This window comes from Drosophila melanogaster, chromosome 3L (genome assembly GCF_000001215.4).
Source record: "Drosophila melanogaster chromosome 3L".
Classification (NCBI taxonomy): Eukaryota; Metazoa; Arthropoda; class Insecta; order Diptera; family Drosophilidae; genus Drosophila; species Drosophila melanogaster.
In genome coordinates, this window is record NT_037436.4 from 17,042,773 (window position 1) to 17,069,300 (window position 26,528).

A 26,528-nucleotide genomic window follows, 5' to 3' on the forward strand; every position below is an offset into this window, starting at 1 on the left:
CCAACTTGTTCCACGTTATACCGGTCTCTCTTCTATTATTACCACAACGTGGCAACGCCGCGCGTCTATCTCAGTTCTAAGCTGACAAAAATAGTTTATTTGTGGTAAACAAACATTTAGCCAGGGCAATTTGCACCCAACAGAAATCTCCACGCCGGCCCGTGATTAATGCAGCATCCGAGGAGGCATGACAAATCCGCACTTTAAACCGACAACTCCGCGGACAGCGTGGCATTGAATTACACGGGCTCCCTGGAAATATAATCTTGAAATAGCCACTATATAGTGTGTATATGTATATAGACACATCCGCTAGCAGCAGAATGACCGATAATAAGGGGAGCGTTATCACCATTAATGGCGGCGAATCGGCGGGAAACTCGCCGCCCTCGCAGCGGAAGTCCTCGACGTCGGAATCTCCGCCGGAACTCCGTATCCTTTGCTTTGACCTCACCTACTACAATCGCACAACTCAGTTCCTGCTCAGCTGCGCCGGCGTCTTCTTCCTGTACATCCTGTACGGCTATCTGCAGGAGCTGATCTTCACCGTCGAAGGATTCAAACCCTACGGATGGTTCCTCACGCTCGTCCAGTTTGGCTACTACATCGGCTTCGGTTTGGTGGAGCGGCGGCTGGAGGGCTATCGGATAAGCGGCGGTTCCTTTTGGAACATTGAGCCGGAGCCACGTTGCATTCCCATGAGAACATACCTAATTCTGGCTGCTCTCACGCTGGGTACCATGGGTCTGTCCAACTCAAGTCTCGGCTACCTGAACTATCCCACCCAGGTGATTTTCAAGTGCTGCAAGCTCATTCCCGTGCTGGTGGGCAGCATCCTCATACAGGGCAAACGCTACGGACTGCTGGACTTTGCGGCAGCCACCTGCATGTGCATCGGATTGGCCTGGTTCACGCTGGCCGACTCCCAGATGACGCCCAATTTCAATCTGCTTGGTGTGGCCATGATTTCGGGAGCGCTGCTCTGCGACGCAGCCATTGGCAATGTCCAGGAGAAGGCGATGCGGGAATTCAAGGCGCCCAGCAGTGAGGTGGTGTTCTACTCATACGGCTTGGGTTTTGTGTACCTATTTGTGATTATGCTGGTTACCGGCAACTTCTTCAGCGGCTTTGCATTCTGTTTGGAGGTGGGTAACATTTGAGGTTTATGATGTAAGAGATCTAAAGTGTATTATCCATTTAGCATCCCGTTGAGACCTTCGGCTATGGCTTCCTCTTTAGTTTGTCCGGCTATCTGGGCATTCAGTTTGTGCTGGCTCTGGTGAGGAGTAGTGGTGCCCCCATAGCTGCCACAGTGACCACCGCCCGCAAGGCTGTGACTATAGCCTTCTCCTTTGTGCTTTTCAGCAAGCCCTTTACCTTACAGTAAGTACTATTCTGTGTATTTCTAAAGACAAAGCTCTATTATACCTATCCCAAACTTTCAGATATCTGTGGTCGGGCCTCATCGTTGTCCTGGGCATATATCTCAATGTCTACAGCAAGAGGAACAAGCTGACGTTGGCCGACGTCCGGCAGAGAATAAAGCAATTTGGAGCCAAGGTTGCCCGCTCACCGAGTCGCAAATTCCTCATCGAAGTTTAGAACGATACCAAAAACACTCACATTTTAGTTGAATTGGAAGCATGGGTTTTCTATAAGAAAACCATTAAATATAATTACTTAATTACATTCTAAACAAACTATGTGCTATCTGTCCATGTCGAACTCCATTACGCGCTTGAAGAGATCCTGGCGCTCCTTGGCGGAGGTTATCTGACCCATGGTGCGGTCCAGGAACTGTTTTTGGTGCTTGACTATGAACTTGTTGCATTGGATGATGGTGGCACCAATGTACAGCGTCCTAAACTTGGCCCGTACATCTCCGATCTGAAAGAAATGTGGTTTTATAGCTGGTTTAAGGACATGGCAATGAGACCAACCAAAGTAATCAATGGCAATACGCTGGACACGAAGCGTTGGCCTCGATGGAGACAGCGTATGATTGCCATTTTCGTGCGATCGTTGATGTATTTCACTCGAAATCCCTGCTCGATCACGGCGAGGCCATAGACTCCGTAATACTTCTCCACATTCTGAAGCAGGATCTTGGTCAGGCTGTGGTCGTTGAGTCGCAGAGATTGTGTTGGCGTGTAGGGCACAATCTGCACCGCTATATACCTGTTTATGGATGGTTTAATTAATGATCGTTAAGGAAAACGCGGTCAATATTTACCTATTCTTTATGCGAACCATCGCTGTGTCATCAATATGGCAACGTCGCAGATAGTTGCCAGACCAAATTCGCTTCAACTACCGATAACGTATCGGTTTTCAAAATTCCGGAAATAGCTGTTCGGTTTTTTATGTGATAAATAAATGTTGTCTTATTGTATACGGATGAAAAAAATATTCCTCAATAAAGGATTCAGCTGTATTTAAATAAACGTTAGCTGGAAAAGACTATTTATATATCTTTATCCTTATTTGCATATCCGATATTCTCTCTAAAAAATTCAAATTTTTTTCCAAATCCAAAAGTCTTGTAATTTATTTGGAACGCTTGAATAGATAATGACCTTGTATGTTCAATATGTTTATATAGCGTGAGAACTTAGAATTTCTTATTTGGTGTATATTTTCAATCGAAAAATCAACCTTTTACTTTTTAGAAAGTCTTTTGTTCGAGTTTGATGTATTGAAAATAAATGCATGGACATACATTGTTTTCCACCCATTCACTTGTATTTTGACAATTGAACAATGGATTCGGGGAATCGGACAGAGAAACTGGCAACTTGTCGACCAATTCATGGATGTGGGCAGAACATTCCTCACTGCCGCTGCCCACGTTTCGCTCTCCGGCGACAAACGGAATGGGGGGCATTGCTCCAGTGCCAGTGGGGATTTCTCCATCTGTTCGTTGAATCTAAACACATATCTATATAATATATAGATATATATTCGCAGACTTGGGGATGCGGGGATCTCAGCGCAACGCATCGCATTATAGCTGGCTGGCGCACATATGCAGATATCGTGGCTGCCCCGTCGACGGCTCCCCATGCCGCTCCACTGGATGGGATGTGCTCCATCCAACGAGCGATCGGTGGCCGTGGAAAACCACTATACGGCTCGTGTTCAGTCTCCGGGGCAGCGAATGCGGCGGGATACGCTCCGATCGCGTTTTATTTTTGCTTTTTCCCATCGCACTTTACAGTCATTTCTAAAAAACAATAAAATTCGGGCAGCGGCGTGGAAAAACGCTACATATACTCCAACGATCCGAACATCCACCGATTGATCGGCAGCCGCATTCGTGTTTTTCCGCTTTTCCGTGGCAAGTTCACCGATTGTGGTCTATATTTTGGAAAACGCATCCGCGCAGCCTCGCAGTTGGAACGAATACTCCGTGACGATCGCTTCGCAAGATTAGGCTGATCAGACAGATCCCATTGGCAAAGATATACCCAAAAGTAGCAGCAACATGAGCAGCGTCGTAAGCATCTGAGATTTTTCCAGCTCCACAGGATTGTCGATGATTAATACCTAAATGTGTGTCCAATTCCAGGATGAAGATCTTACACCCGAGCAGATCGCCGTGCTCCAGAAGGCGTTCAACAGCTTCGATCACCAGAAGACTGGCTCCATCCCCACCGAGATGGTCGCCGACATACTGCGCCTGATGGGTGAGTTTTGGGGTTGAGGATGTCCATTTGGATGAAGGAGTACTTATTGTTTTTACAACTGCAGGTCAGCCCTTCGACAAGAAGATCCTGGAGGAACTGATCGAGGAGGTCGATGAGGACAGTAAGTAAACGCTATTTTTACAACGTATGATAGATATAGTCGAAAGTTGCTGAGTATTTCAATGATATTTTATTATATTTACAATTTTAATATGAATACAATTCAAAATAGACAACATTTGCATTTGAGTCATTGAGTCAAACTGCCAATTAAAATAATTGTGTGGCATATATTTAATTTAATTTATTTCAGTCCCCAAGTAGAACAGGGTGAAAATTCTACAAAAACTAAATGCATATAGTTATTATAAAATGAAACAAAATAAAAATGAGAAATGCATCAATAATATATATGTACACTTGTGCCGATTTCATGGATGTTTTTTTCTTTCGTTTAATCGATTTGTGTAGTTATATATACACATTTTCCTTCAACATCTATAGTCTATAATCTATAAAAATCTATCATCTAAAAAAAATATTATCTTACAATTAGAAATGAAATCAGTTTTTTAGATATTATATAGGTGTAATTATGTGCAGACTCTATGCAAAAGTGACTCTATGATCCAATAACAAAAGTGAACAAAATATAAAAAAAATAACCTTATGACAGCTGCAAGTAATAAATGTATATATTTATTGAATAAGGTTTAGCTGGCTATTACAGCAAATCACAGATGATTCACCATCGAGTGATGATTAAATTTTAGTTACTCGCTGTCATTGATTTATGATCATAGTCGTTTTGGTTGCCCCATCATTAGCCGCTGGCTTTCCAGTCGTTTTTGCAGTTAATTATAAACACTTGGAATATTTGGCACATTTCAGAGTCCGGTCGCTTGGAATTCGGCGAGTTCGTCCAGCTGGCTGCCAAGTTCATCGTGGAGGAGGATGCGGAGGCCATGCAGAAGGAGCTGCGCGAGGCGTTCCGTTTGTACGATAAGCAGGGCAATGGCTTCATTCCCACCACCTGCCTGAAGGAGATCCTCAAGGAGCTGGACGACCAGCTGACCGAACAGGAGCTGGACATTATGATCGAGGAGATCGATTCCGATGGCTCCGGTACAGTGGATTTCGATGGTGAGTGCCCATTCCGTTTGATATTAATACATTCTAGTGGCTTTCCATTCACATCCATATCCATATCCACCCACATGCATACATACATATATATGTATAGTGATCATAAATTTCGATGATCTTGAGATCGCTCGATTATGACAGCTTGATGTGATCAACGCTCCCATGGAGGAGCATATCGTTGGCTATTTTTGGGCGCGACACACAAATTCGATTCCACCACACGCATTTTTCATTCTCGGAATAACGTACATATTTACATTTTGTTTTCGTGTTTATGGAATATTTATTTATAAATGCATATAGCGGTTGCTCTGGCGCGATGGCATCGGTTTAATGTCTGTCATTTTGTTTAATTTACAGAATTCATGGAGATGATGACTGGCGAGTAAATAAACGCAATGCGTCTGCCACCCACCAACCGCCAACCCACCCTGGAAAACACCACCCACTTTCCCACCCTCCCAGAAAAAAAAAACAACACACACATGCACACTCTACACACACACACAGACGCACACGCACACCTGTTGGACACACGTTTGTTTGCTCCTGTTTGCACACTTGTTTCGCTTTTTATTTGCATTTTGCCCCAACCATTTTACCATTTTTTTTGTTTTTGTTTCGCGGAGCAAACAAATCCACGTACTTCAGTTTGACAATGCCAAACACGAGTAGAAATAGAACTTTTGTACTACTTTTTTATACTAAAAGAAGCAACGGAATACTGTGTATGCGAAAAAATAAATGTTATGCCATGGCAAAAAAAAAAAATGAAAAAAAAAAACCAAAAAACAATTCACTCTTGTTTTCATTTGTTTATGGATTATTTTTTGCCGCCAAACAAACACGTCCATATATTTCGCTTTGATAATGCGAACAAATAGAATGTACTTTGAGCACTGGAGAAATGCCATAAATCTTAATCAGTCTTGAAATATATAGAGGATTTCCCAGCACTTCTGAGTTTATTTTCCTTATATGAGTGTTATTTATACTTTCACTTATTTATACTTTTTGCCGAGCAGCAAAACTTAAAATTAATGGCTAGCCAATTAGTCATTAGCTTTCTTCACAGCGACAAATTATTGCTTATATTATTTTGTTGTCGGATTAGGGTTTCCTTCTGCCCAAGGATAAACAAAACCGCCAATTTTGATACTCGATTATATATATAGTGTACATACCTTTTGAGCAAAACAAGTGAGCTATAAAATCAATACAAACAGTTTGCTTATTTTTAGCGCAGATTTGTATTGTCTTCTAATGCTAAGGAATTTTATAAATGGTACTTGAATTTCAAGTTAAAATAATACAACTATTTATAAACTGCAAGCGCTCAAGAAACGCCCAGTGAAAGAGTTTTTATAATTATATTTCAAATATAAAAAAATTTTGTTAATTAAGAAAATGTAGTTTATGGCAATAGATTTGTTCGTTAAGTTAGTGATTAGTATAGACAGCTTAAAAAAAAAAATACTAAACAATAGAGAAGTCGAACTTATGATCATATACAAAAAAGTAAGTTAAAGATCATCATTGTTTTTTCTCAGTAACTAGTATGAGTTTTGTGAATAAGTTACATTGATTTTATTCTACAGTTTCTATAAACATATTTACAATTTAATATATATCCACATATTGTTATTTATTTCGTTTAAATAGTGTTTAGTATATTTTCTAAGCACCTAAGCCCCAAGTTTTTAATCAATTTTGCAGTGTCCCACATTTCAATGCCCCATTTTTGTTAACAAGTAAATGTTATGCTCTTACCAACAGCTGAGCAGCGAGTTGGCCTCTTGTAGCTTCGATCCGGCCAAAGAAAGCTGCCTGGCCGAAAGCTCCGTCTTAACCACGTTAACGTTAACTACAACGAGCATTGGCCTCGTCATTTGGATGGTATGCTATACCGCTGAGTTGAGCGCTGGGCGTCGATCGTCGAACGTCGTACCGCTGCTACGTACCGCTACCGACGCTTGTTTTTTTTTTTGGGGGGCTGCTCTTCCTAACGCAACCCCAACTTAACCAAAGTGAAGTAAGCTATCCGCCCTGCGACGCTGAGTCTCGTGATATTGCGGTTCGCGATTGATAAAGAAATATATATATATATATATATTTATCCAGAATGGCGCAGAGGTAAAGAAAGCAAGCACTGGCTATACCGTTATTTATATAATAGCATTAACAAAATGTTGTTTATTTTGGCTTATATTTGCCTACTCGCCGTGCGTGTGCGTGTGTGTGTGTTTGTGTGTTTGTGGCCAAGAATCAAGAATTGAGAATCCGAAATGTGAACGTGTTAAAAGCGGCAAAGCCGCAGCCAATGGTCATGCCAATAAAAATTTATGATGGCATAAAGTTTTTTAGGAGCCCCTACCTTTCATCGACACCATGCCATTCCCTGCCCTTCCCTTGGCCTTTTAATTTCACTTGACATTGGCTTATCAAATAAATTATAAAACAAAATTGGACCCTGATAGATAAAGCCATTTGTAAATTGGTGCTTGTGTGTGAGAATAGTGCTGCTTCGAGTATCTTGAGTTCGCTTGATAAGCGCTTTTTTTTCGTGGCCATTACAAAAGGCCATGATTGAAAACAAAAGCCAACGCCACCCGTTCGCCGGCGACACGCGCTGCAGTTGAGTTTGAAGGGGTTTTTATTTTTTAGCTGGCTATACGGGAAAATTCTGCAGCCCAGCGGCAGAAACCAGACGCCGACGTCAGCTGGCTGTGACGTGAGTCACAACAATGGGCCCACCAATTAGCACTTGACTTTGAATCAAATCAAGCCAAAATCGGTCGCAAACATGATAACGAAAAGCACAATTGGCCGAACCGAATGGGCAAACAAATCGCGTGTAATTCGCGACTAACTAACTCGAATGTTTATCTGTTTTCTTTTCGCCTCGAAGTACCACGAACAACTGGTCGTTCCAGCCACTCCATCGCCAGCGGAGCACCAGCGGATATCCTCAGCATGTCCTCAACACGGTGCCGGAAACCGCCGTGCTCACCACGCCCCCGCCCACGAGAAAACGTAAGTTAAGCTTATCGCATTGCCATTTGAATTTGGCGCCCAGGCAAGCAGTGCTCTTCGAAGTTAGCAGAGATTAGTGAACGGGAGGAGTATTATTAGGGTATATTGTGGTTTAGCTAGATATAAATCTTGTTAGGAATTTAAATGATGGAATTCTTTTTGTTATTACTGCACTTTCAGTCATCATCGTTTAATTTTTGCTAATTTTCGCTCTTTTTCAACATTTAAATGATATAACAGCGATAAGCTAACAGCTCACTGTTACGCCAAGCAGTACTTCAAGCAGTGTACCCAAGGCTGTTGACTGAATGCTTTTGTTTTTATAAAAATACTATTTTAGCAATTTTATATTAGACTTAAACTTGATTTCGAAACAACGCGGTTTTTTTAAGAACTTTAGTTAAGAAATTATTGTTTTCGCACTTTGTGGTTTATTGTGATTGTAAGTGAGCACTTAGAGAAGCATATGATAACCCAAATATTTGAGCTCGATGACAATATCCGCTTAGAACAATTGTTCTCAACAGACGATCAATAAATTTTGAATAACGCGCCCATGGCGACCAGTTTAGTATTAAAGCGGTATTTTTGTAGGATTTTGCGCTGTTTGCGCGCCTGCTGCGCACCTGGCAACCCTGCCGTTCAATTAAACAACAACAACTGAAATAAAAACAAAATTACAGCGCTCACAATACAAATTGCTGGCGTTGCTGCAGCGGAAAGCGGACATAAGCGCAGATTCTTAGCAGCGCGGAAAAAGCCGAAAAGCGCGATGAAAATGCTCGCGGACACGGAGCGTGAGGAAGCCCTCAACCTGGTGAGTTTTCCGATCGTTAAAAATGCGCTGCTAGTTGCGAGTCCATGACAACGGCATCGCAGCAGCAGCAGCAACAAAAACAATAACAAGCGTTGCCAAAAAAAGCAGCATAGAAAACGATTAATTGGTCCCCTTTATGTTGACTAATTGATTATCGATTGCCGCCGCTGCCCCGTTCTTCCTGCTTTTCCGACCGACTTTCCACCGCCCCCGCACATCGCCTTTATTGATTTGTACACGGAACGTGCTTTGTTTGATGGCGCTATCGCAAAAAATACAAACCCACCAACCGACTGACATACCTACATAATCTCCGGCTGGCGGGACCACGAAACACAATATACGAAATGCGGAACACAAAATATGCAAACCCAACCCACTATACAATCCACTTCACCGCCCGTAGCAAATCGAGTTCGAGTGGGTGCTGCGCCAAGAAGTACACGCGATACTGAAGCAATTAAGGAGCATTCTGGTGGTGAGTAGCCGATCGGATTCGTTGTCCTGAATGTTGTTCCCTTTAACCACACCGCACGTTGTGTTCGCAGGAGTGCGCTCATCGATTTCCGGTGCCCCTTTACGAGAACGAGGGAAAGAAGACTGAGAAGTTCATACTCACCGTGTCGCCCGATCAGCTGAAGGCCGTGCTGACCCTAACGGGCGATGCCATCACCCAGGCTGTAAGTGCCAGTAGCTGCCCTCATAACGTAGTGGAAAGGTGCCGCCACTGTAGGTCCCAGCAGCAATCACCAACTTAAAGAAATGCCAAAGATTGTAGACGCCTCAAAGTGTGGTGGGGAAATCCCTCACGCAGTTATCTAGTTCCCTTTCTTAAAGATGATTCAGTCTTAGAATATATTAGCATATGTGTGAAAAGCCCCCAGAGGTTACTGAAAACTTCCGTTTGCTATTCTCAAAATACAATTTATCTCAAAAGATATAAATTTTACATTTTATATTCCTTATTAAATCCTTTGCCACCGCTTTACTATAGAATTTTTAAATCAAAAAAAGTTTTCAAGTCTTACTCAACTACGCTCTTCTGATTTATAATGTTCTACTACGTACTGCTACGCCCAGTAAAATCATGTTAATCATTTAAGAATACATTTATTTTCCTTATCTGTTGCTGAAACGACATGTGTACCTTTCCACTATAAATATGCGTATTTGTTCAATTAATCTGATGACTTAACTACACAAGTGAAAACTTTCCGATCATGTACCGACGACCCAAGTATGCTAAATCAAAATTTCCTTTTGCAGGACATTAGCTTTAAGCTGTGCAAGGCACCGAGCCAAACGCAACGTACCTCCATTACACATGACTCTCCCTGGAAGTTGCAGCAGGTCCAGGATGCGGCCAATCATCTGCAGACCGCCATCAACCACATAGACGATGTCGACGACTCTTATCACTTCAAGTGAGTCACGTTTTGTTTTGCATGGGATCTGCGCTCCGAGGTTATATTTATACACTTACATATAAACTCTACACAGAACCTCCGACGAAGTGCTGCATGTGATAGGCAACATTCTGGATGCCCTGCAGCGGGGCAGAAACAGTTTGCTGGTGCCCAAAAAGAAGCCCATCGATGAGCTGATCAAAGGGCGCAATATGAAGTCGCTGGTGCCCAATCTGCCCGAGGATTTGGCCGTTAGCTTCTACCTGCAGAGCCACAAGCTGATCATTGCCGTCTACCAGCTGCTGAACAACCAGGGCACAATGCGCTTCGATTCCCGCCAAGCGGAGGCCTCTGTCCAGTGGCTTAACGACGTGCTACTGCTGCTGATGAATGGCCAGAAACTGTGCCAGCAATTAAAAGACAAGGTAAGTCGTGAAGCACCGGAAGTGAGCAAAAGAACACACAAAGAAACAAAGTGGTAGGGACAAAAACAAGGTCAGTCGCGAGTGGAAGACAAGCATAGAAGTTTTTAATTGAATTAAATTAAATTGTCTTAGAACGCTTTTTCAAAATATACCATATCATATTTTAATTGTTTCATTTTGAAATAGATTTCTTCATCAGCAGTATGGTATGTTTATGGTCAGTTTTTATTTAGAAATTATGGGTATTATATCATGTTCGCCCCCCGCACTCACCGAAAAGCAGAATACTTGTTCTCAGCGGGTTAGAAGTATACACAGAAATAGTCAATTATTTCCTACAGATATAACAAATGTATCTTTGTTGTCTACACTGAAAGAAAAGGCGTGTTTTCAAATAAATTCGCAGTTATGTCAGGGCTTTCTTTAGCATGATGAGATTAAGTTGTTCTGGAACTTTAATGGTGTGTGCTTGGCTAAATCTATATAGTATTAATTCAATACGATTTTATTGATCATAAATCATTTTTTCGCTCGGTATAACCTAGAGAAATGTAATAGGCACGATATTTCGACTGAGCAGATCGAAATGGTTCTATAATTCATAGGCCAGAATAGCTGAAGTCTTCAGCAATTACTAAGCACCCAAACGATTATATCCACACGAAACACACCCACCCAAAAGTAAGCTATTTTCGGAACTAGCCGGCACTGATAAGGCGTCTGCTCTTGAACTGATATCACAGCGATTCCCAACGGCGGAGCACATGTGCGAAGAGCCACGGATGCTGTCCCATTTTTCCGCACCCACAAGATGCCGCCAAGTTTTATTTGGTTGCTGGCCAAGTGCCAGGGCCACGCTGCAGTTCTTGACTGTGACGCAAGTCGGCAATTAAAGTGGCCAATATGGGGATTGGCACGAGTATGGCCAATGTGAGGGAACGGGTTCCGATGCGCTGGGTCCTCGAATGAATTGTGGGTGTATTTTTAATTCAATATTTCTACTCTTTCGCAGATATCTGTGTTTTCGGTGTACAAAGATTTCACAGTTGGCTCGCGTTCGCCCTCGGCACTTTCCTACTGAGACGGGAATGCGCCGGGAAATGGAAGCCGGGTATGGAAACCCTTGATCGATGGCACTGGTGGATCGGCGACAGAAACAATAACAACAATAATAGCTAATAAAGAACCGTACTTGTAATAGCGAAGTAAATAATGTTAGTTGAAATGTTGCTACTGGAAACGGCACACCCATAATACCCATGCATACTATACTATATACTATACTATACAATACAATACTTTAAAACACTATACTGCTATATACAGTAGTGTATAGAAAGTTATATACATACATACATGCATACAACTAGTTTAATGTACACAATCAACATTCATGTTAAATTACGACTACGCAGAACCTGAGTTCATCGCTTCACGTCACTCCAATTATGCATCAAAATGCATCTAAATAGCATTAGGCTGAGAATTGAGAACAGAGAACGTTTGTGAAAACCAATTGTGTTTGTATGTGTAACAAAATGAAATTGCTAGATAATTATAGTTTATTCGTACATGTAATTTAATGTAATGTAATACCATGGCCCTTATTTATGTTTGCTACGATGCAACAAAATCCACCAAGTCAGCAGTCAATCGGTACTTAAAGTCGGTACTTACAACGTTTATACCCCCTAACACAGCCCCCTATATACATACATACTTAGGTGCACACGGAAGGGGCATCTACATCGGCATTTACATGATATTGTTGTAATAAACCAAACCGAAATGTGAACAGAATTTTTAATTGTACTAAACTAAACACCGTTTTGTATTCGTATTCGTAATTGTATATCCGTAATTGTATTTCGCGTACTCGTTAATGGTTAATGGTTAAGAGCGCCCAATCCTAATCTAATCCAAAGTCATTTGTATCAACGGCCTTTACTTCTCGTTTACTTTATACATCTACCAGGGAGTTTATAAAGATATAGAAAGTTATTGAATGAGATGCAACGAAAACAATTACCACTGTACTTATTGAATATTGCAATTGCCTAAGCACCCCACTAAATGCATGGGAAGAGAAGACAACTATTTATGTAATCACTAAGCGTACTTACTGTCCACATTCATTTACTTGTTGTTGAATAAAAATTACCTTTTACCAAATGCCATGCATTTTGAAAAACGAACTTTCAATTGCGCGCGCCAAATGCTCGACGACTGCGATCGATAGCAGCGCGGACGATGACGATAACGATAAGTGATAGCCAAGTGGCTCGACAACGATCGTTTCGGTTTCGGCCACTTTTGTTTATGACCAACAAACAGTTTCCAGTCAGCAGGCAAGCCCAAAGGTTTGCTCACAAAAAAGTGCCAAATTTTCCTGGTAAGCATCGAACGATATAGATATTACGACTTTCGGGCTTCTAGATAGACAGGTGCCATTTATTGGTCGAGTGTTTACAAGTTTAAAATGGCCAGGCCAAAATGCCAAAAAAAAATCGTGTGTGTTGACGTGCATGTCGAAATAGACGCGGAAACCAGTTCGCGGTAATTGTTTTGATGCTGTGTTGTAATCTGTAAGACCGCCCAGCGAAAACATTAGCACATTGAGCCATGTTTCCCTTTGTTGAGATTGCTGCCGTATATTGTATCTTGTAAGTTGCTGTTGCTTTGGCCGATGGCCATGTTGCTGCTGCAAATGTGGCTGTTGCAGATGTTGCTGCTGTCACCATTAGTATCTTATTATTTTTAATGTCTTTTTGAGTCTGCTCAACGGCCTTAGTTACTGGACGGGGTCTAATAAATTCATTCAAAACAAAAGTTGACCGTGGCCAAGTAACACACTAAGGGGAAGTAGAAATCGAAAGCTATAGAGCGACAATGATTTATATACGAATTTTCATCAGATTTCCTCTACAACGGAAACTAGCTGCTCACTATATCTTCAATATATCCGTCTAAATGTGCGAACAGCATTCAAACTTTGCTTATATTATAAATTATAAAGTTAACAGTCATTTTTGGCACTTTAAAAGTGCGAATGCCATTAATACGAACAGAATTAAGGTCGCGTTGCATTAGAAGGTAACCGAAAATAATGATTTAATTAGTAAGTTTATTTATTTTTACTAAGCTCTAGGCCATTAAGAAATAATTGTTACTTAATTACAGCTTTGAAAGTTATTTTCAGATTTTATTTTAAATTAATAAAAAGTATTTGCTGTAATCAAGGAATATATGTAGCTCTATATACTATAAGATACAAACTAGTAAGTTGGTTACTCATATTTACATTTATGCAAATAAATAGTAGTTAAAACCCATTTTGATAAGGTGAAAGCCAGTTTATATTACACAGACTATAAAAAGCAAATAATTGAAGTAATCATGGGAATTTGGATTACACAAACTAACTATAACTATAAGTAAACATATAGGTAATATAAAAGTGGCCGCCTTTATTAGCGCCGCGGAGCGTCACGTAAGCCGAGCATTTGAAAAACCGCCGAGTCACTTGGAAACCTGCTCCGCTGACCCTCGAAGAAGGTCGCCGGCTGGTGATGAGCCAGTTTATGTGTGTGATGTCCAAGTGGCCGGGCTGGTCCAAGTGGGGCCGCCGACCATAAAAGCCACTCTCACGGAAACTCCACTTAACCACTTAAGCCAGCCCAGCTAACCTGCAGTCGGTCTCGTTGCAGTTAAACCAAAAACCAGTGTACTTTGACCCTGGACGCAATGGGCAACAAAAGCGGGGAAGTGCTGCTCGTAACCGGCGGCAGTGGCTTTTTGGGTCAGCACCTCATCAAGCAATTGCTGGAGCGGAAGGAGGAGCTGGGCATCAAAGAGATCCGCTCACTGGATATAGTGCCCTACAAAAACAACATTGGCCACGAGGAGACCTCCCTGCTGCGCACCTATGTGGCCGATATCGGTGGCGATCTGAAGGCACTCAGTCCCATCTTCAACGGAGTGGACGGGGTCTTCCACTGCGCCGCCTCGGTGAAAATCGAGTATCCGCCGAACTACGAGGAACTGGAGCGCGTAAATGTGAACGGTGAGTGAGCGAATAAAGTACCTCGTAAGATAGGTAATTCCAGGCAACTAAACTGGGCTTGGAATAAACATTGATTTGATCTTAATTTCGAGTTTATTTCTTCGCTTTGTTAGGCACCCTGGCCGTAGTAGACCTCTGCATTCAAAACAATGTGAAGCGCCTGGTGTACACAAGCTGCACATCCGTCTGTTTTGTGCCCTTCAAGGGTCGGAGTACCTTCTCGGCGGTGATTAACTCGACGGAATCCAAGACAGACACTCCCACGCTGGACAGTTCCACTTTGTGGGAGCAGGATAATCAGTTCCTGATACCCGGATACGCCTCGAGCAAGCTTAGGGCAGAGAACATAGTGCTCAACTCGAATGGAGCGCCACTGCATAACCAGAAGGGTAAGTTTGGCCGATTACTTAGCATTGACTTATTTAAAGACATTTAAATATATTAACATTTGTAATCCTCTGCAGAATATCTGGCCACCAGCGCCATGCGTGCCCCTTTGACCTATGGCGAGTGTGACTCGCACTTCATCACGGAGATTTTCGACTTCCTTTCGACTAGGGGATGGGTGTTCCCAAGGATCGCGGGCGTGGGCGGAAAGCAGCAGTTGGTCTACGCCGGGAATGTGGCCTGGGGTCACATCTGCGCCTATAAGGCCCTCAAGGTGTCCGATAAGGCGGTGAATGGACTGCCCGTCTTTGTCACCGATGATACGGGCATCAATGATGTCTCTCGTTTTGTCCAGAAGATGGCCGTGCTGGGCGAGCGGTTTAAGGTGAAGACCAGCTGGTGGTATGTGCCGCACTTCCTGTTCTTCTTTCTGGCCTTCTTGCTGGAGGTGGTAGTGCGGGTGGCCTATCCATACACCAAGTACCGTCTGCGGTACTCACTGCGCGCCATCGCCTCCTACACGTCCTCGATGCTGATGTACAATCGTCTAAGGGCCTCCATCCACATGGACTACATGCCACTCTTCGATCCGGATGCGAGTGCCGAGCGGAGCGCAAAGTGGTATGCCACGTGGTGGGACCAACGGCAGCAGGCCCAGAAGCTCAAGAAGTCCAGCTGAGTGGAGCTAATCCCCTATTACGATAGCATACTCCTCGATATCCTGAGTGGATTTGTGTTTACTGCCCTCTTTGATGTCCTGTAAATATCTTGTTAAATAAAATGGTTGTTGTTTGTATTACGAAGTCGTGGTTTAGTTTTGCAAAAGAAAACAAGAAATGAAGCTAGCATCGGCAAGTCAAAGTTAATGTACCCTTGCAGAAAAAAATAATTTATTTTCTATTAGTTTAAATAATTTTTCCGACTAATCCCATATGGTATATAATATTCCTTAAGTTTTTTCATAACTTACCGTCTTAATCTTGACCCTTTACATTTTTAAAACTTTCCGTATAAAAGAAGACCAGTAAAAAAACAATTAGCGTATGTTTTTGAACAATGTTCATATTGGTTTATTTATCATTATGAATTAATTTATTTATTTCTCAGTTATTTCATTATAATTTTTATTTTATATATATATTTATATATATATATATATATATATATATTTGTTTGTCTTGGTTTTCGGTTCATCTCGTTTTTTTGTTGCTCTAGAGCGTTTCTTGCCGTTTGTTTTTTAAACTTATGTACCATTAGCTTAACTTAATATGCCATTATTTAATTTCATTTTTGTTTAAAATCATGTTTTAGTTCATTTTTGTTTGTTTTCTTCGTTTTTTGTTCATTTTGGTTTAATATGCTGTTGCTGATCTATGTTCTTGTTGCTGATTCTGCCTATTTCACTGCCGATTTTAACCCCATCGAGAGTATAGTGGGATTAGCTATCCACTTCCCCAAGAACCTCGTCTATCCTCCCCTGTACGTGGCACATGGTGAACAAAGTGAGTTTCAATTTGCTGCTAAAGCTGTTCGCACTTTTGTTGCATATACATATTGCGGGCTGACTGTGTGAGTGGATGTGGGTGTGTATGGGTGAGGTGTGTGTGTGTGTGTCTCTCTCTCTCTCTTAAAAACTTATGTAATTTCGTGTATGTAAAAGAGCAACAATTTGCCCTTTTGTCGTCCGTTAATAAATGTTGCACTTGCGTTTGTTGTTAAGGATGTTGCCGTTGTTGATGGTTTTGTTGCTGATGCTGTTGGTGGCCGCATAGTTTTATTATGTTCTTTCGGTTCGAGGGTCCTTAAATATAATTGAATTTTTTTGTAACCACCAATATGCGTGACTGCCTGCCTGTCTGTTTGCTCATCGAATGCTTAACATTATTGAATTTAACTATATGTTTATTTGTTGTTCTTGGTTATATAACTATGTATATATATGTATATATCAATTTGGGTTTTATTTTCTCATATATACGGGCTTATTTGCTGTCCTCAGAAGGGTTCTTCGGCCTTTTTGGGATTTGTCCTCCGTTTAATATATATCCTTTTGTATATATCTCGGATTTTCTTATTTCTTGACTCGTTCTTTTGCATTCTCTCGTAGTAAATATACAAATTCGTTACCGGATTTCTTTATAGAAATGAAAAATGGTTTATTAAATTCTCGTTATGCATCTATTTATGTGTATGTGTCTCCGCCTTTGTCGCTTTGTTGCGCTTCCTGGCGTTTAATTATTATGTTTTTACCTTGTATAGTTTGCTGTAAGTGTAGTACTGTACCAGTTTATATTATGTTTATGCTTATGTACACACATTGGCCAATTTCGCAACTCGCATCCAACATTCATCATCATACCCAATGTGTCCGATTTTGAATCATGCGAATATATCGCATTCAGCATCCGGCATTCATTCATTCCATCTGGTTTCATTTGTGTTGTTACAGTATTCGCACTGAAAGTGGACAGAGTTTTTGGCTCTGCGGCTTCGTAGACAGTAGTATGTATGTTTAATTGATTCTCGTTCTGCGCTCCTTAATTACTTTACTTACATAGTTAGAATACTTACAAACTGGACGCCCTGCTATGGCGCAATTTATAAATGTATCTTCATCGTCTTGCTGTCTGTCTTGTAGTTGCATATTCATCTGCCGCCTGTTTTCCTCTCTAAAGATTCCTTTGACTTTTATGTGTATAAAGTATTAAAATGATTTCATCTTGCTTGGTTACGCATTTCTTGTAAATACAATTTTAACGCCACTCACGCCGTTTGTCTTGCCTCAATTATGTATTATTTGTTTTTGGTTTTCCTCATTTTCTTGTATATATTAATATATAATTTTCCATATAGTATAGTGTAAAATATATAAGAGATATTGTCAATATAGTAAAGGTGTTTTGTCAGCAGGAGTTCTGCCACTTCCAACTGACACATTCCTGGGGGGAATTTCTTACTTATAGCAAAAATAGTCAAGTGATCGTTCGTATGAAGGTTCTTTTGTATGTGATCTCCATCGTATATATGCGTGTGCCAGTGTCTGTGACTGTGTCTTTGTCTGTGGCTGAGTGTGGGTGTATGGGTGTGTGTGTCCTTTATGTGGGTGCTGTGGGGTGTATGTACACATGTCTATAAAAGAGAACCGAGGATAGAAATGTCTCGTGTGAGTAAAAGGATTGCTATCGTATAAAAGCACGTCAAAGTGTAGAAGGCCCACAAGTCGTAAATCGTGCCAGGCTCCCCTTTGCGCCTCTCTCTGCGCTTCTCAAAAAGGCCAAGTGGGCGGCATGCCTAACTCATCTGTGTGGTTTTTCTTGGTTTTGGTAAACAGAAAGTACATTCGTTCGTTAGCGCTAGATATTAGTTAAATTGTATTTCATTATCGTAATCTTTATCGTAATTTTAATCGTATTTGTTGATGTTGTTGCTATACTCATACACATAAAAAGAACTGATATGTTTGTAAGTCAATAATAAGAGAAAAACGGAAAGCAATTCGTATATGTATCTACGTAACACCGTCTACACCCAATACTCATCATCGTCTTCTGGTGTTTCGCCAATTTAAAACTATTTTACATTACACTTTATGTCTTTTTTGTGCCACGTGTTTATTTTCAACTTTTGGCTTTCTACCACCCGGCTTCGACCACCAATTGACATTTTGACCGAAAGTTGCGTATAGCTTAAAGTATGGGGTACATTATTTTTAAAAAATCGTTACGGCATACTTTTTATACACACACACTTCTCCGTTCTCGATATAAAAAAGAGAGCTCACTTGTCGAATCTTATAAATTGTTTTTTTTTCCTTGTTCGTGTTATTAATATTTTGTTCAATTTAAAGCTTTTGCGCCTGCGCCGTCCACTGCCGCGATCTCAACCTAAATTTTCTTCGCTCTGACGGCGCATCAGTAAAAAAATAATGAAAAAATGTTTGTTTTTGCTTTGTTTTTGTCTTCACTTGTTCGCTTTTTGTTCTTTTTTTTTTTGGTATTTAAAAAATGTTCTTGTTGCTTGTTGTTGTCTTTATGTCTCTGTGCTGTTTGGTGTTGGAAATTCTCTAATTGACTGAAATTGATTTTGTTACAAGGACGCATTGCTTGTTGTTTCGGTATTCTTTAAGCAGAAGTTGATCCGGTATACCAATAGTTACTATATCTGTGATCGTCTGTGATCTGTCTGTGATCGGCTATAGCTTCCGCAGAAGATCCTTTTCAGAATATACAGCACTACAAAACACAAACGGAAAGCCTAGAGTCGATCGATAGCTGGGAATGCTGGGGAAACTTCTAGGAAAGACTCAACATTACACCTAAAGCTGCATCGACTTACAACGAAAAGGGATTTGGGGATCCCGAGTCTGCCTCGAGGTCCTTCGTCCTGCGTCTACCTACACCACAAATAATACGAGTACAAACGATTGCCGGCCCAATGATCATGGATCATGGGGCTCTAGTTAAAGAAGTGTAGCAATACAGGCTTAGCTGCCAGCGAAATGATTTCCTCAGACTCCGACTAAGACAGTCGAAGGTCGGCCTGGTGTTTCAGCTAGTCGCTTCTTGAATACATACATATATAGATATATATATATATATATATATATCTGGTATGCATGTATATATATGTATATAATTAGGTGTGGGTGTATATATTTAATGTATATTTATATTGGTGTATATTTTATGTATTCCTTTTGGGGATTTGTTCAATTTACTTCTGCCTCTGCAGCGCTTGTTGTTGTTTTGAATTATTGCTTTTAGAACATGTCTTAAAAATATATTTATTTATATATTTATATATGCCTTAGAAGTAGGTTTAATATATATATATATATATATATTATGCAAATATAACATGTTTGCCGTCGCTGCCCTCCGCCAGCCACCCCCGTTTAAAAATATCTGCCCCGCAGGATAGAAGCTGCATTTGGAATTCGCCTCCAATGACCTGTGACCTGCTAAAGTAATCTTCTTCCGTCCAAAGTCCCGATATGCCAGACCGTCGAATGGTCTGATCTTTGTCTATCTAAAATTGAAGATTTCCCCCTTCCTTAGCTTCCTTAATTTGTTTACATCTTGTTTGGTTTTTGATTATTTATATGTAAGTGTGATGCACATGGCAAAGTCGCAAGTTGCGATCTTTGGAAAATCTGAAATGATCGGCGTGTGGGGTATAGTCAACACTTTAAACGTTTAATGTAGTTTATGTTACACTGCAATTATTTCCTGTCCCTCTTCAATTATCGCATTTGTTTGCTGTTCGGATTCGGTTTCTGTTTTTTTTTTTTTTTTGGTTTCGGTGCCCGCGATTCCACCTAACATGCTATATAGGTAATGTGTAAGTTTGTTGGTCCGAGACTCGACAAAAGTCCTGGAGAGCGTTGGTTTGACAATTTGGCAAAAAAGTTAGGAAAGGAACATTTTCACTGTTTCGGCATTTGCTTTTGTTTTTCCACTGGCTTTTCTCTGCTTGCTGTTTGCTGTCTCTTGGCTTTTGTTTCAGTTGTGGTGTGTGTGTGTGTTTGGGTTTTTGTTTTTCTTTTTTCTCTGGTTTTTTTTTTTTCGTCGCCTAATGCAAAAAATCTCAGACAGACAAAAAGCGCAACGTATGTATTGTTGTTCTGTCAATTATAGAATATTTTCTTGTCTCTGCTATTTTGGTTTTCTGGTTTTTTGTTGCTCGCAATTATCCCCCACTTGCTGTGTGTAACAAATGTTGTTTACTTATCTAGCTGATAGGTTTTGTTTGGTTTGCTTTTCCAATAATTTAATACTCCATATAGTTGTATATAAATATATTTTTCTATTACGCCCCCGATTGCATCGTCGTCGTTATCGTCATAATCCTCAAATATGTCTAGTATCGTCCGGGCGATTTAGCCGGACGGAGCGACTAGAAAAAAATTAATTGCACATTGCGTGGCCTGCATTCATCATCATCGTCATCGACATTTTCGTATTCATTTTAATTTTCATCATCGTTTTCATTTCCAATTTTCCACTAGCGCTTTTGTGGCGCATCTGTGATCCTTTTTACACGCTTGTTTACACAGATATATTTAGTTAAGTGTTCAAACATTTGCAATTTTGCGCGTTTGTTTTATAAATATTTTATTTACTTAATCGTACTATATGTTGTATGTATAATAGTTCATTGTTATATTTGCATATGCTCTTACCAAGTAATTTGTTTAAGTGTTTCTTTTTGATTTATCCGTAAGATCTGTGTTATGTTCGTGTATTGTGTTTGGGTGTGTGGTGTGTATGTATCTTGTATCTCGAAATTGGTGTGTTTCTTACATATTTAGGGTGTTGCATTTAGCTTTTTGCGTTTTCATTGTTTTGGATACACCATTGTGTTTAGCAAATAAATTGATTTATGCCTCGAGCTACGGAATTTCACTCTCTCACTTCGCTTTCATTGTCATATTTAATGCTTTAACATATTTGTCTAACTATCCACTGATTAATTAGCATTATTTACCACTTTGCTTTCAATGTGAACACAAAAGTTATAGGTTTTTTCCTCTACCTTCCCCTGACTCGATTGAAATAATGAGAAAGAGAACTTCAACATAGTTAATAACAAATTGCCTTCGACTTTTGCTCACATTCGCTTTTGTTTCTTTGTTGTTTACTTTGGCCAATAAAGGATTTGTTGTACTTTAAAATAAATTCATAAATATAATTGTAAGCACAATTTTGATTTGATTCACCCCCAACCCAGTCCGGAAATGAGAACTAAACCCAACCGATTCTTAACATTTTCAAACTCGAACACCTCCAATTCGCATCTTAAATCGATTATCGTTGAAAGTACAATAACTTGTGGTTGGTTTCGCGTTTTTTGATTCAAGTAATTCCCTTTTGTATATATTGCAGTTTACTTTATGTGTATAAGATTCTGTATATTCTTGTGTATATATAGGTATATATACTATATATATATATATATCGACTTTAACTTTAAAAGTTACAACTTAGATACGTTAAGAATAGCAATAATAATGGTAATAATAATTTGCCTTTAATAATACGCAATTAAATAATAACATTTTCGCTATTATTGCAACATTTTTGCATTATCCTGTTTTTCAACTCTGACGTTTTATTAGTAACCCCCACGTACTTTTTTGTGATTTATATTTTTTTTGTTAGTTTTTGCTTTTTTGTTTGTTGGTTTCTCATTACTTAAAAGTGGTTACGCCCCTTTTGGCCTGGTTGTCATCTGTGGGCGGTGGGCGTGGGGCGTGTTGGCGGCTCGGTGTGGTGGAGTCCTTTTTTTCGCTGTGTGAGCAGGACCACGCCCCCACCCACCGCCCCATCGCGATGGCACTCCACTCCAGTTGGACGCACAGTTTCCGTTTAATTTGCATTTTAAACGATTTTTGCTGCACACGTTGCATCTTTCGGGGCCGAGCGTTGTTCTTGCCGATGTTGTTGTTTTTGTTGTTGTAGTAGTTGTTAAATTAAAATTAATTTTTGTTGTTTGTGTTCGCTCGTAGTTCGTCCTCATCACTTTTTTTTTGTTCATTTTTCGTTTTTTCCCATGCGTTTATATATACGTATTTGTAATATACGTTAATTAATTAATTATAATATGTGTGTTTGGTTTATTGTTTGTTGCTCTTGCAGTTGTCTCGGTTTTTCTTGCATGTGGAAATACACAAATATGTAATATGTACTTTATTTGATTTATATTTATATATATGCAGGTATATATAACTTTAAATTAATTCTTTTTTGCGCTCTGTGGTTGCAGCACTGCAGTGTGTATCTGTGTCTGAGTGTGTGTGTGTGTGTGTGTCTGTCATTTGTTGCTAAAGTTGCTGTTGCAATTGTTGCTCCTGTTGCTGTTGTTGCTGCTGCTGCTGTTGCTGCTGTTGCTGTTGTTGTTGCTGTTGTCATTGCGGTTGTCGGCGCCACCTTTTAATGGTATCCATTTGTAAATGCCGCAGGAATTAGTGGTCCCTGTAAATAAACGTTTCGTGGAGAACAAAACAAGCAAACACCAAAAATTATTTAAATAAAATGCAATTTCTAGTTGCATAGCTACGCACACACATATAAGTATGTATTTATATAAGTATAGGTATATGGGTATTGATATATAGAAAGTAAACATTAAGAGGTATACATATATATGTACTGAATAGAGAAATAGATTAGAAGTGGCAAATTGTCGGAAGAAGAAAAAATCGGATGTTTTCAAACTTTGCTTTCGATCGCAAAACAAATAAAGACATTTAAACATTGTCACAATTCGGTGGCCAGGTTTGATATGAAGGAAAAACCGATAGAACTATTAAATTATTTTGCCCCAAAAGTATTTTAATATAAAAATTCATGATTTTTCTTTTTGCAAAGAATGGAAACACATTTAGAGGCTTATTTTGCATGAAATTCATTAAATACCAATTCACTTGCTCTTTTTTCTAATGCTGTTTTCGCTAAAATAGAAGAGCACTTAATTTGATTGTAGGTGGAAATTTATAAAAATAAAATTGCATTTTTCCAGACACTCGCCGTGATTGTCAAGTCCTTTATCAAACCTCGCCGACAGCCATGGATAATAAATAAATTTCGATATGATTTATTTTAGTTTGCAGCGAGGCATGGGAATATTGAAATATTGAAGTACAAAAATGTTCATATATAATACATATACGGTGTATACAATTTAAATAAATAATAATAGTTTAATTGAAACGGCCTAGAAAACTGTGCTTGTGACGTGCATACATATTTTTACGTTTATTTATTTAAGATTTTTTTTTTGTAAATTTTTGTTTGACTAGTTGTAGTTAAAAGAATTGGATTGTTAATAATTGAAATCGTTTAGTTGAAAAAAGAAGAGAACACGCTGTAGTTTTGTTGGTGTGCCTACCTTGTGCAACTGCGTTTGTTTTATACTCTTATTTCTTTTGTTTGCTTTCGTTTAGCTTTATTTTATTTGTATTTTTCATATATTTTTTCGATTTAAATATATAATGGGTTTCTTTTACTTTTTGCATATCTTTTGTTTTGTTTTGTTCTCTTGCATTTATATTTTTGGGTTATCAGTCTTTTATATATTAGCCATCGCAAAGTTCAACGAATAAATCTGTACGAAATGAAAGAGAAATACATACGATATATAGAAGGATAACGCAATAGTTTAGCTCTACATCGGCAGTCTCTCCTTATCTCTATAATATGGGTTCGGTGTGAGTCAGTGTGTGTGTGTGTGTGTGAGTGTGTGTGTGAAGGATTCGGGATCGAATCTCCAAACGCGACACTTGCGTCTCATGTGGGTGTTTCGTATCGCTGGCTTACTCTCTAGCTCTAGGCCCAAGTCCAGGGATCGTGGGGATTCCGGAACTTGGTTCTGCTTGCCGCAGGACCAAAAGGACAACTCACCGGGCTGTAGTTCAACGGGGCGCGGCTGACGGCGATGGGGAAGCCGGACGGCTGCGGACTGGTGGCCTGCACATAGCCCACATTGTCGGCGGCCGCCGAGCTGTACATGTCGATGGTGGGGCCAGGTGAGTTGGTGGAGGGGAATCCCTGCCGGGTGGCCGTGTTGGCGGCGGCGGCATGCGGCGATGCCGACGGCCCATAGCTGTGGGCAGCGGCAGCAGCCGCCTGATAGTTGTTCATCACTGCAATAAGAGGGCACAGAAGGGACATTCGTTAGATATGAAAGTTTCAAAAGTCCGGCTGAATTACTCTGGAAAAACAAAGTTACTCGTGTAGGAAAAGCTATACATTTAACAAAGTGTTATTAAAACATGTTGTAAAATAAAAACGTATTAGTTACATAACACTAACAAATATATTAGGCAACAGTACGGATGAGTAATGTGTTCTCGTATAATCCACATACGCAGTGTTGTCACCCTTTCTAGAGCTCATAATTGAAACGATATATTTTACGATTGTCTTAAGGCTTTAAAATAAATAGTCACTACTTTGTAGTAAACTTAATCTCAGCAACAGTTGGGTAAGCCCATTAAAATGAATAGATCAAAAATGTTTGCCTAATAAGAATGCTATTAACTTTCGCCACATGAACGGACATTTGTTTATCTAGCTCATAGTATTTGCCACTAGCAAATAGTCACAGATGCTGACTTTTGATAAAGACTTATTGCTTCTGGTTCATGTTTCGGTGATTAACTATTAAAATGAACTGCCCTGCCACAGCGACACCGTAACCTCTGTTTTTCCGAGCGAATGGAATCTAGCACCTGGAATGGAAAATGGGGTCACTCACCTGACAGCGCCTGGGTCAGCAGCGGTGTATTGTTGTTGGGTGTCAGCTGCCCATTGGTTAGATCAACTGTAAGTGGCAAAAGAGGGCGAGAGGCGTGTCATTAGTGGGGGCGGGCTGGCTAAGGCGGATCGTAAGTAACTAGTCGAGTAAAAGCCGGGCACATATAGGAGGTGCCCGCGACACAAGAGTATACGAAAGTAATCAAGGCTGAGCTCTAAGGATAAATGGGCTGTGGTACTGGTAGGAATAGGAGCAGGAATCGAGTATATATATATATATATGTCTATATTAAAGTGGGGGTATGGAGTGAGAGAGTATTCGAGTATGCGATTGTAATACATGTGGCTATAGCTCTGTTATATCGGTGTGCCGAGGAAGCAAACAATCAAAAGCGAAAGTAAACAACTCTAACTAGTCCCAGAACAACTACGATGCCAAACGCAAACACAAAAGACGAACCAAAGAGCGAAAGGAAGTACGTATATAAAGTATAAATGGATGGGGGTTTCTGGGGAAGTATTTCAGGGCTTTTTAGGACGAGGAAGCGCTAACTGGAACGCAGGTTATGAAAACACAAAGTGCTTGGTTATTAAACGAGCTTCGGGCGGAGGATGTTGACGCTACAGTGACAAAACAAAGCCAAAGCCCAACTAAACCAAACCAAACCAATCCGAACCCATCCAAACTCAGTTACAACGCTTGGTTTGCCCACTGATGTGCACTTTCCTTTGGGCGCTGCTGCCCGGATTTTCCCCACCGGTTTTTACCCTTTTTTTTTGGCCCGTTGTTATCATTGTTATCGTTTCGTTTTTCCTATTTTTTTTTTTCTATTTTTTCGTATATTTTCCATTTTTTTTTTGTTGTGGCTGTTCCCCCTTGTTATGGTCACAGCTGCAACAGCAAGTAAAAATACGCCAGCGCCAATATTGAAATGACAACAGAATGCGAATGCGAATGCGAATACGAATGTGAATGAAGGCAAGCGAAAAAATGGGTAACGGGTTATGGCTGGGAATCGGAATGGGGATATGGCTGGAATATTTGGGGCGAACGGGAGGAAACGTAGCAGTTGCATTTCCTGCGGAAACACAAAAATTGATGTAACGTAACGTGACGTAACGTAACGAGGCATGTCCCTGGCAGTCGTTCGCTTATTGTACAGAAAACCCACACATACCAACGCCCACCTTTTAAGCACCCACAACCCGTTCGCCACCCACTCGGCTCAACCCATACGACCTTCGTCATCGTCGTTGTGCGTTTTATGGCGCCAATCAACTTTGGCTTACGTTTAGTTTACGTTTTTGT

At 40.3% G+C, this 26,528-nt stretch overlaps 6 protein-coding genes across 13 annotated transcripts in view; 4 read left to right on the forward strand and 2 right to left on the reverse strand.

The window, feature by feature from the left end:
- The first annotated feature begins 24 nt into the window (after nt 1-24).
- Papst2 (PAPS transporter 2) lies at nt 25-1,693 on the forward strand. The gene is made up of 3 exons (NM_140697.4): nt 25-1,145; nt 1,202-1,383; nt 1,446-1,693. Exons 1-3 carry the CDS (start codon nt 294-296, stop codon nt 1,600-1,602), a joined length of 1,191 nt encoding a protein of 396 aa, NP_648954.1. The 5' UTR covers nt 25-293; the 3' UTR covers nt 1,603-1,693.
- Pop5 (POP5 ribonuclease P/MRP subunit) lies at nt 1,629-2,266 on the reverse strand. Of its 2 annotated transcripts, NM_140698.3 has the most exons (3): nt 2,234-2,266; nt 1,941-2,178; nt 1,629-1,887 (listed from the first exon to the last, which is right to left on the reverse strand). In NM_140698.3, exons 1-3 carry the CDS (start codon nt 2,251-2,253, stop codon nt 1,708-1,710), a joined length of 438 nt encoding a protein of 145 aa, NP_648955.1. In that variant the 5' UTR covers nt 2,254-2,266; the 3' UTR covers nt 1,629-1,707. The 2 variants fall into 2 exon arrangements, with proteins under 2 accessions (NP_648955.1, NP_001163458.1); NM_001169987.1 differs by lacking the exon at nt 2,234-2,266 and having other exon boundaries at nt 1,941-2,202.
- Nucleotides 2,267-3,290: 1,024 nt separating this feature from the next.
- Nucleotides 3,291-5,618, forward strand: TpnC73F (Troponin C at 73F). 2 transcript variants are annotated; one of them, NM_001300162.1, is made up of 5 exons: nt 3,291-3,496; nt 3,569-3,686; nt 3,751-3,807; nt 4,578-4,829; nt 5,193-5,618. In NM_001300162.1, exons 1-5 carry the CDS (start codon nt 3,485-3,487, stop codon nt 5,219-5,221), a joined length of 468 nt encoding a protein of 155 aa, NP_001287091.1. In that variant the 5' UTR covers nt 3,291-3,484; the 3' UTR covers nt 5,222-5,618. The 2 variants fall into 2 exon arrangements, with proteins under 2 accessions (NP_001287091.1, NP_524122.2); NM_079398.4 differs by having other exon boundaries at nt 3,388-3,496.
- A 1,121-nt stretch (nt 5,619-6,739) lies between these two features.
- rogdi lies at nt 6,740-12,682 on the forward strand. Of its 2 annotated transcripts, NM_168717.2 has the most exons (8): nt 6,740-6,965; nt 7,741-7,865; nt 8,549-8,682; nt 9,089-9,160; nt 9,231-9,362; nt 9,949-10,106; nt 10,183-10,513; nt 11,526-12,682. In NM_168717.2, exons 1-8 carry the CDS (start codon nt 6,955-6,957, stop codon nt 11,592-11,594), a joined length of 1,032 nt encoding a protein of 343 aa, NP_730244.1. In that variant the 5' UTR covers nt 6,740-6,954; the 3' UTR covers nt 11,595-12,682. The 2 variants fall into 2 exon arrangements, with proteins under 2 accessions (NP_730244.1, NP_648956.1); NM_140699.3 differs by lacking the exons at nt 6,740-6,965; nt 7,741-7,865 and having other exon boundaries at nt 8,505-8,682.
- A 158-nt stretch (nt 12,683-12,840) lies between these two features.
- Nucleotides 12,841-15,761, forward strand: CG7724 (uncharacterized protein). The gene is made up of 4 exons (NM_140700.3): nt 12,841-12,905; nt 14,221-14,576; nt 14,690-14,965; nt 15,041-15,761. The coding sequence occupies exons 2-4, from the start codon at nt 14,258-14,260 to the stop codon at nt 15,640-15,642; spliced, it is 1,197 nt and encodes a 398-aa protein (NP_648957.1). The 5' UTR covers nt 12,841-12,905; nt 14,221-14,257; the 3' UTR covers nt 15,643-15,761.
- A 240-nt stretch (nt 15,762-16,001) lies between these two features.
- The window catches only part of Rbp6 (RNA-binding protein 6), a 179,439-nt gene continuing 168,912 nt past the window's right edge, over nt 16,002-26,528 (reverse strand). For 2 of the 5 annotated variants that reach the window (NM_001104162.4, NM_001259884.2), the window contains 4 exons: nt 25,221-25,286; nt 24,365-24,606; nt 23,853-24,068; nt 22,494-22,936 (listed from right to left, as the gene is read on the reverse strand). In NM_001104162.4, the coding sequence (NP_001097632.1) occupies nt 24,033-24,068; nt 24,365-24,606; nt 25,221-25,286 (344 nt within the window). In that variant the 3' untranslated portion in view covers nt 22,494-22,936; nt 23,853-24,032. Of the gene's footprint in view, nt 22,937-23,852; nt 24,069-24,364; nt 24,607-25,220; nt 25,287-26,528 lie in introns of those variants that run through there. The other 3 variants (NM_001275050.2, NM_001259883.2, NM_168718.3) reach the window with 3 other exon arrangements.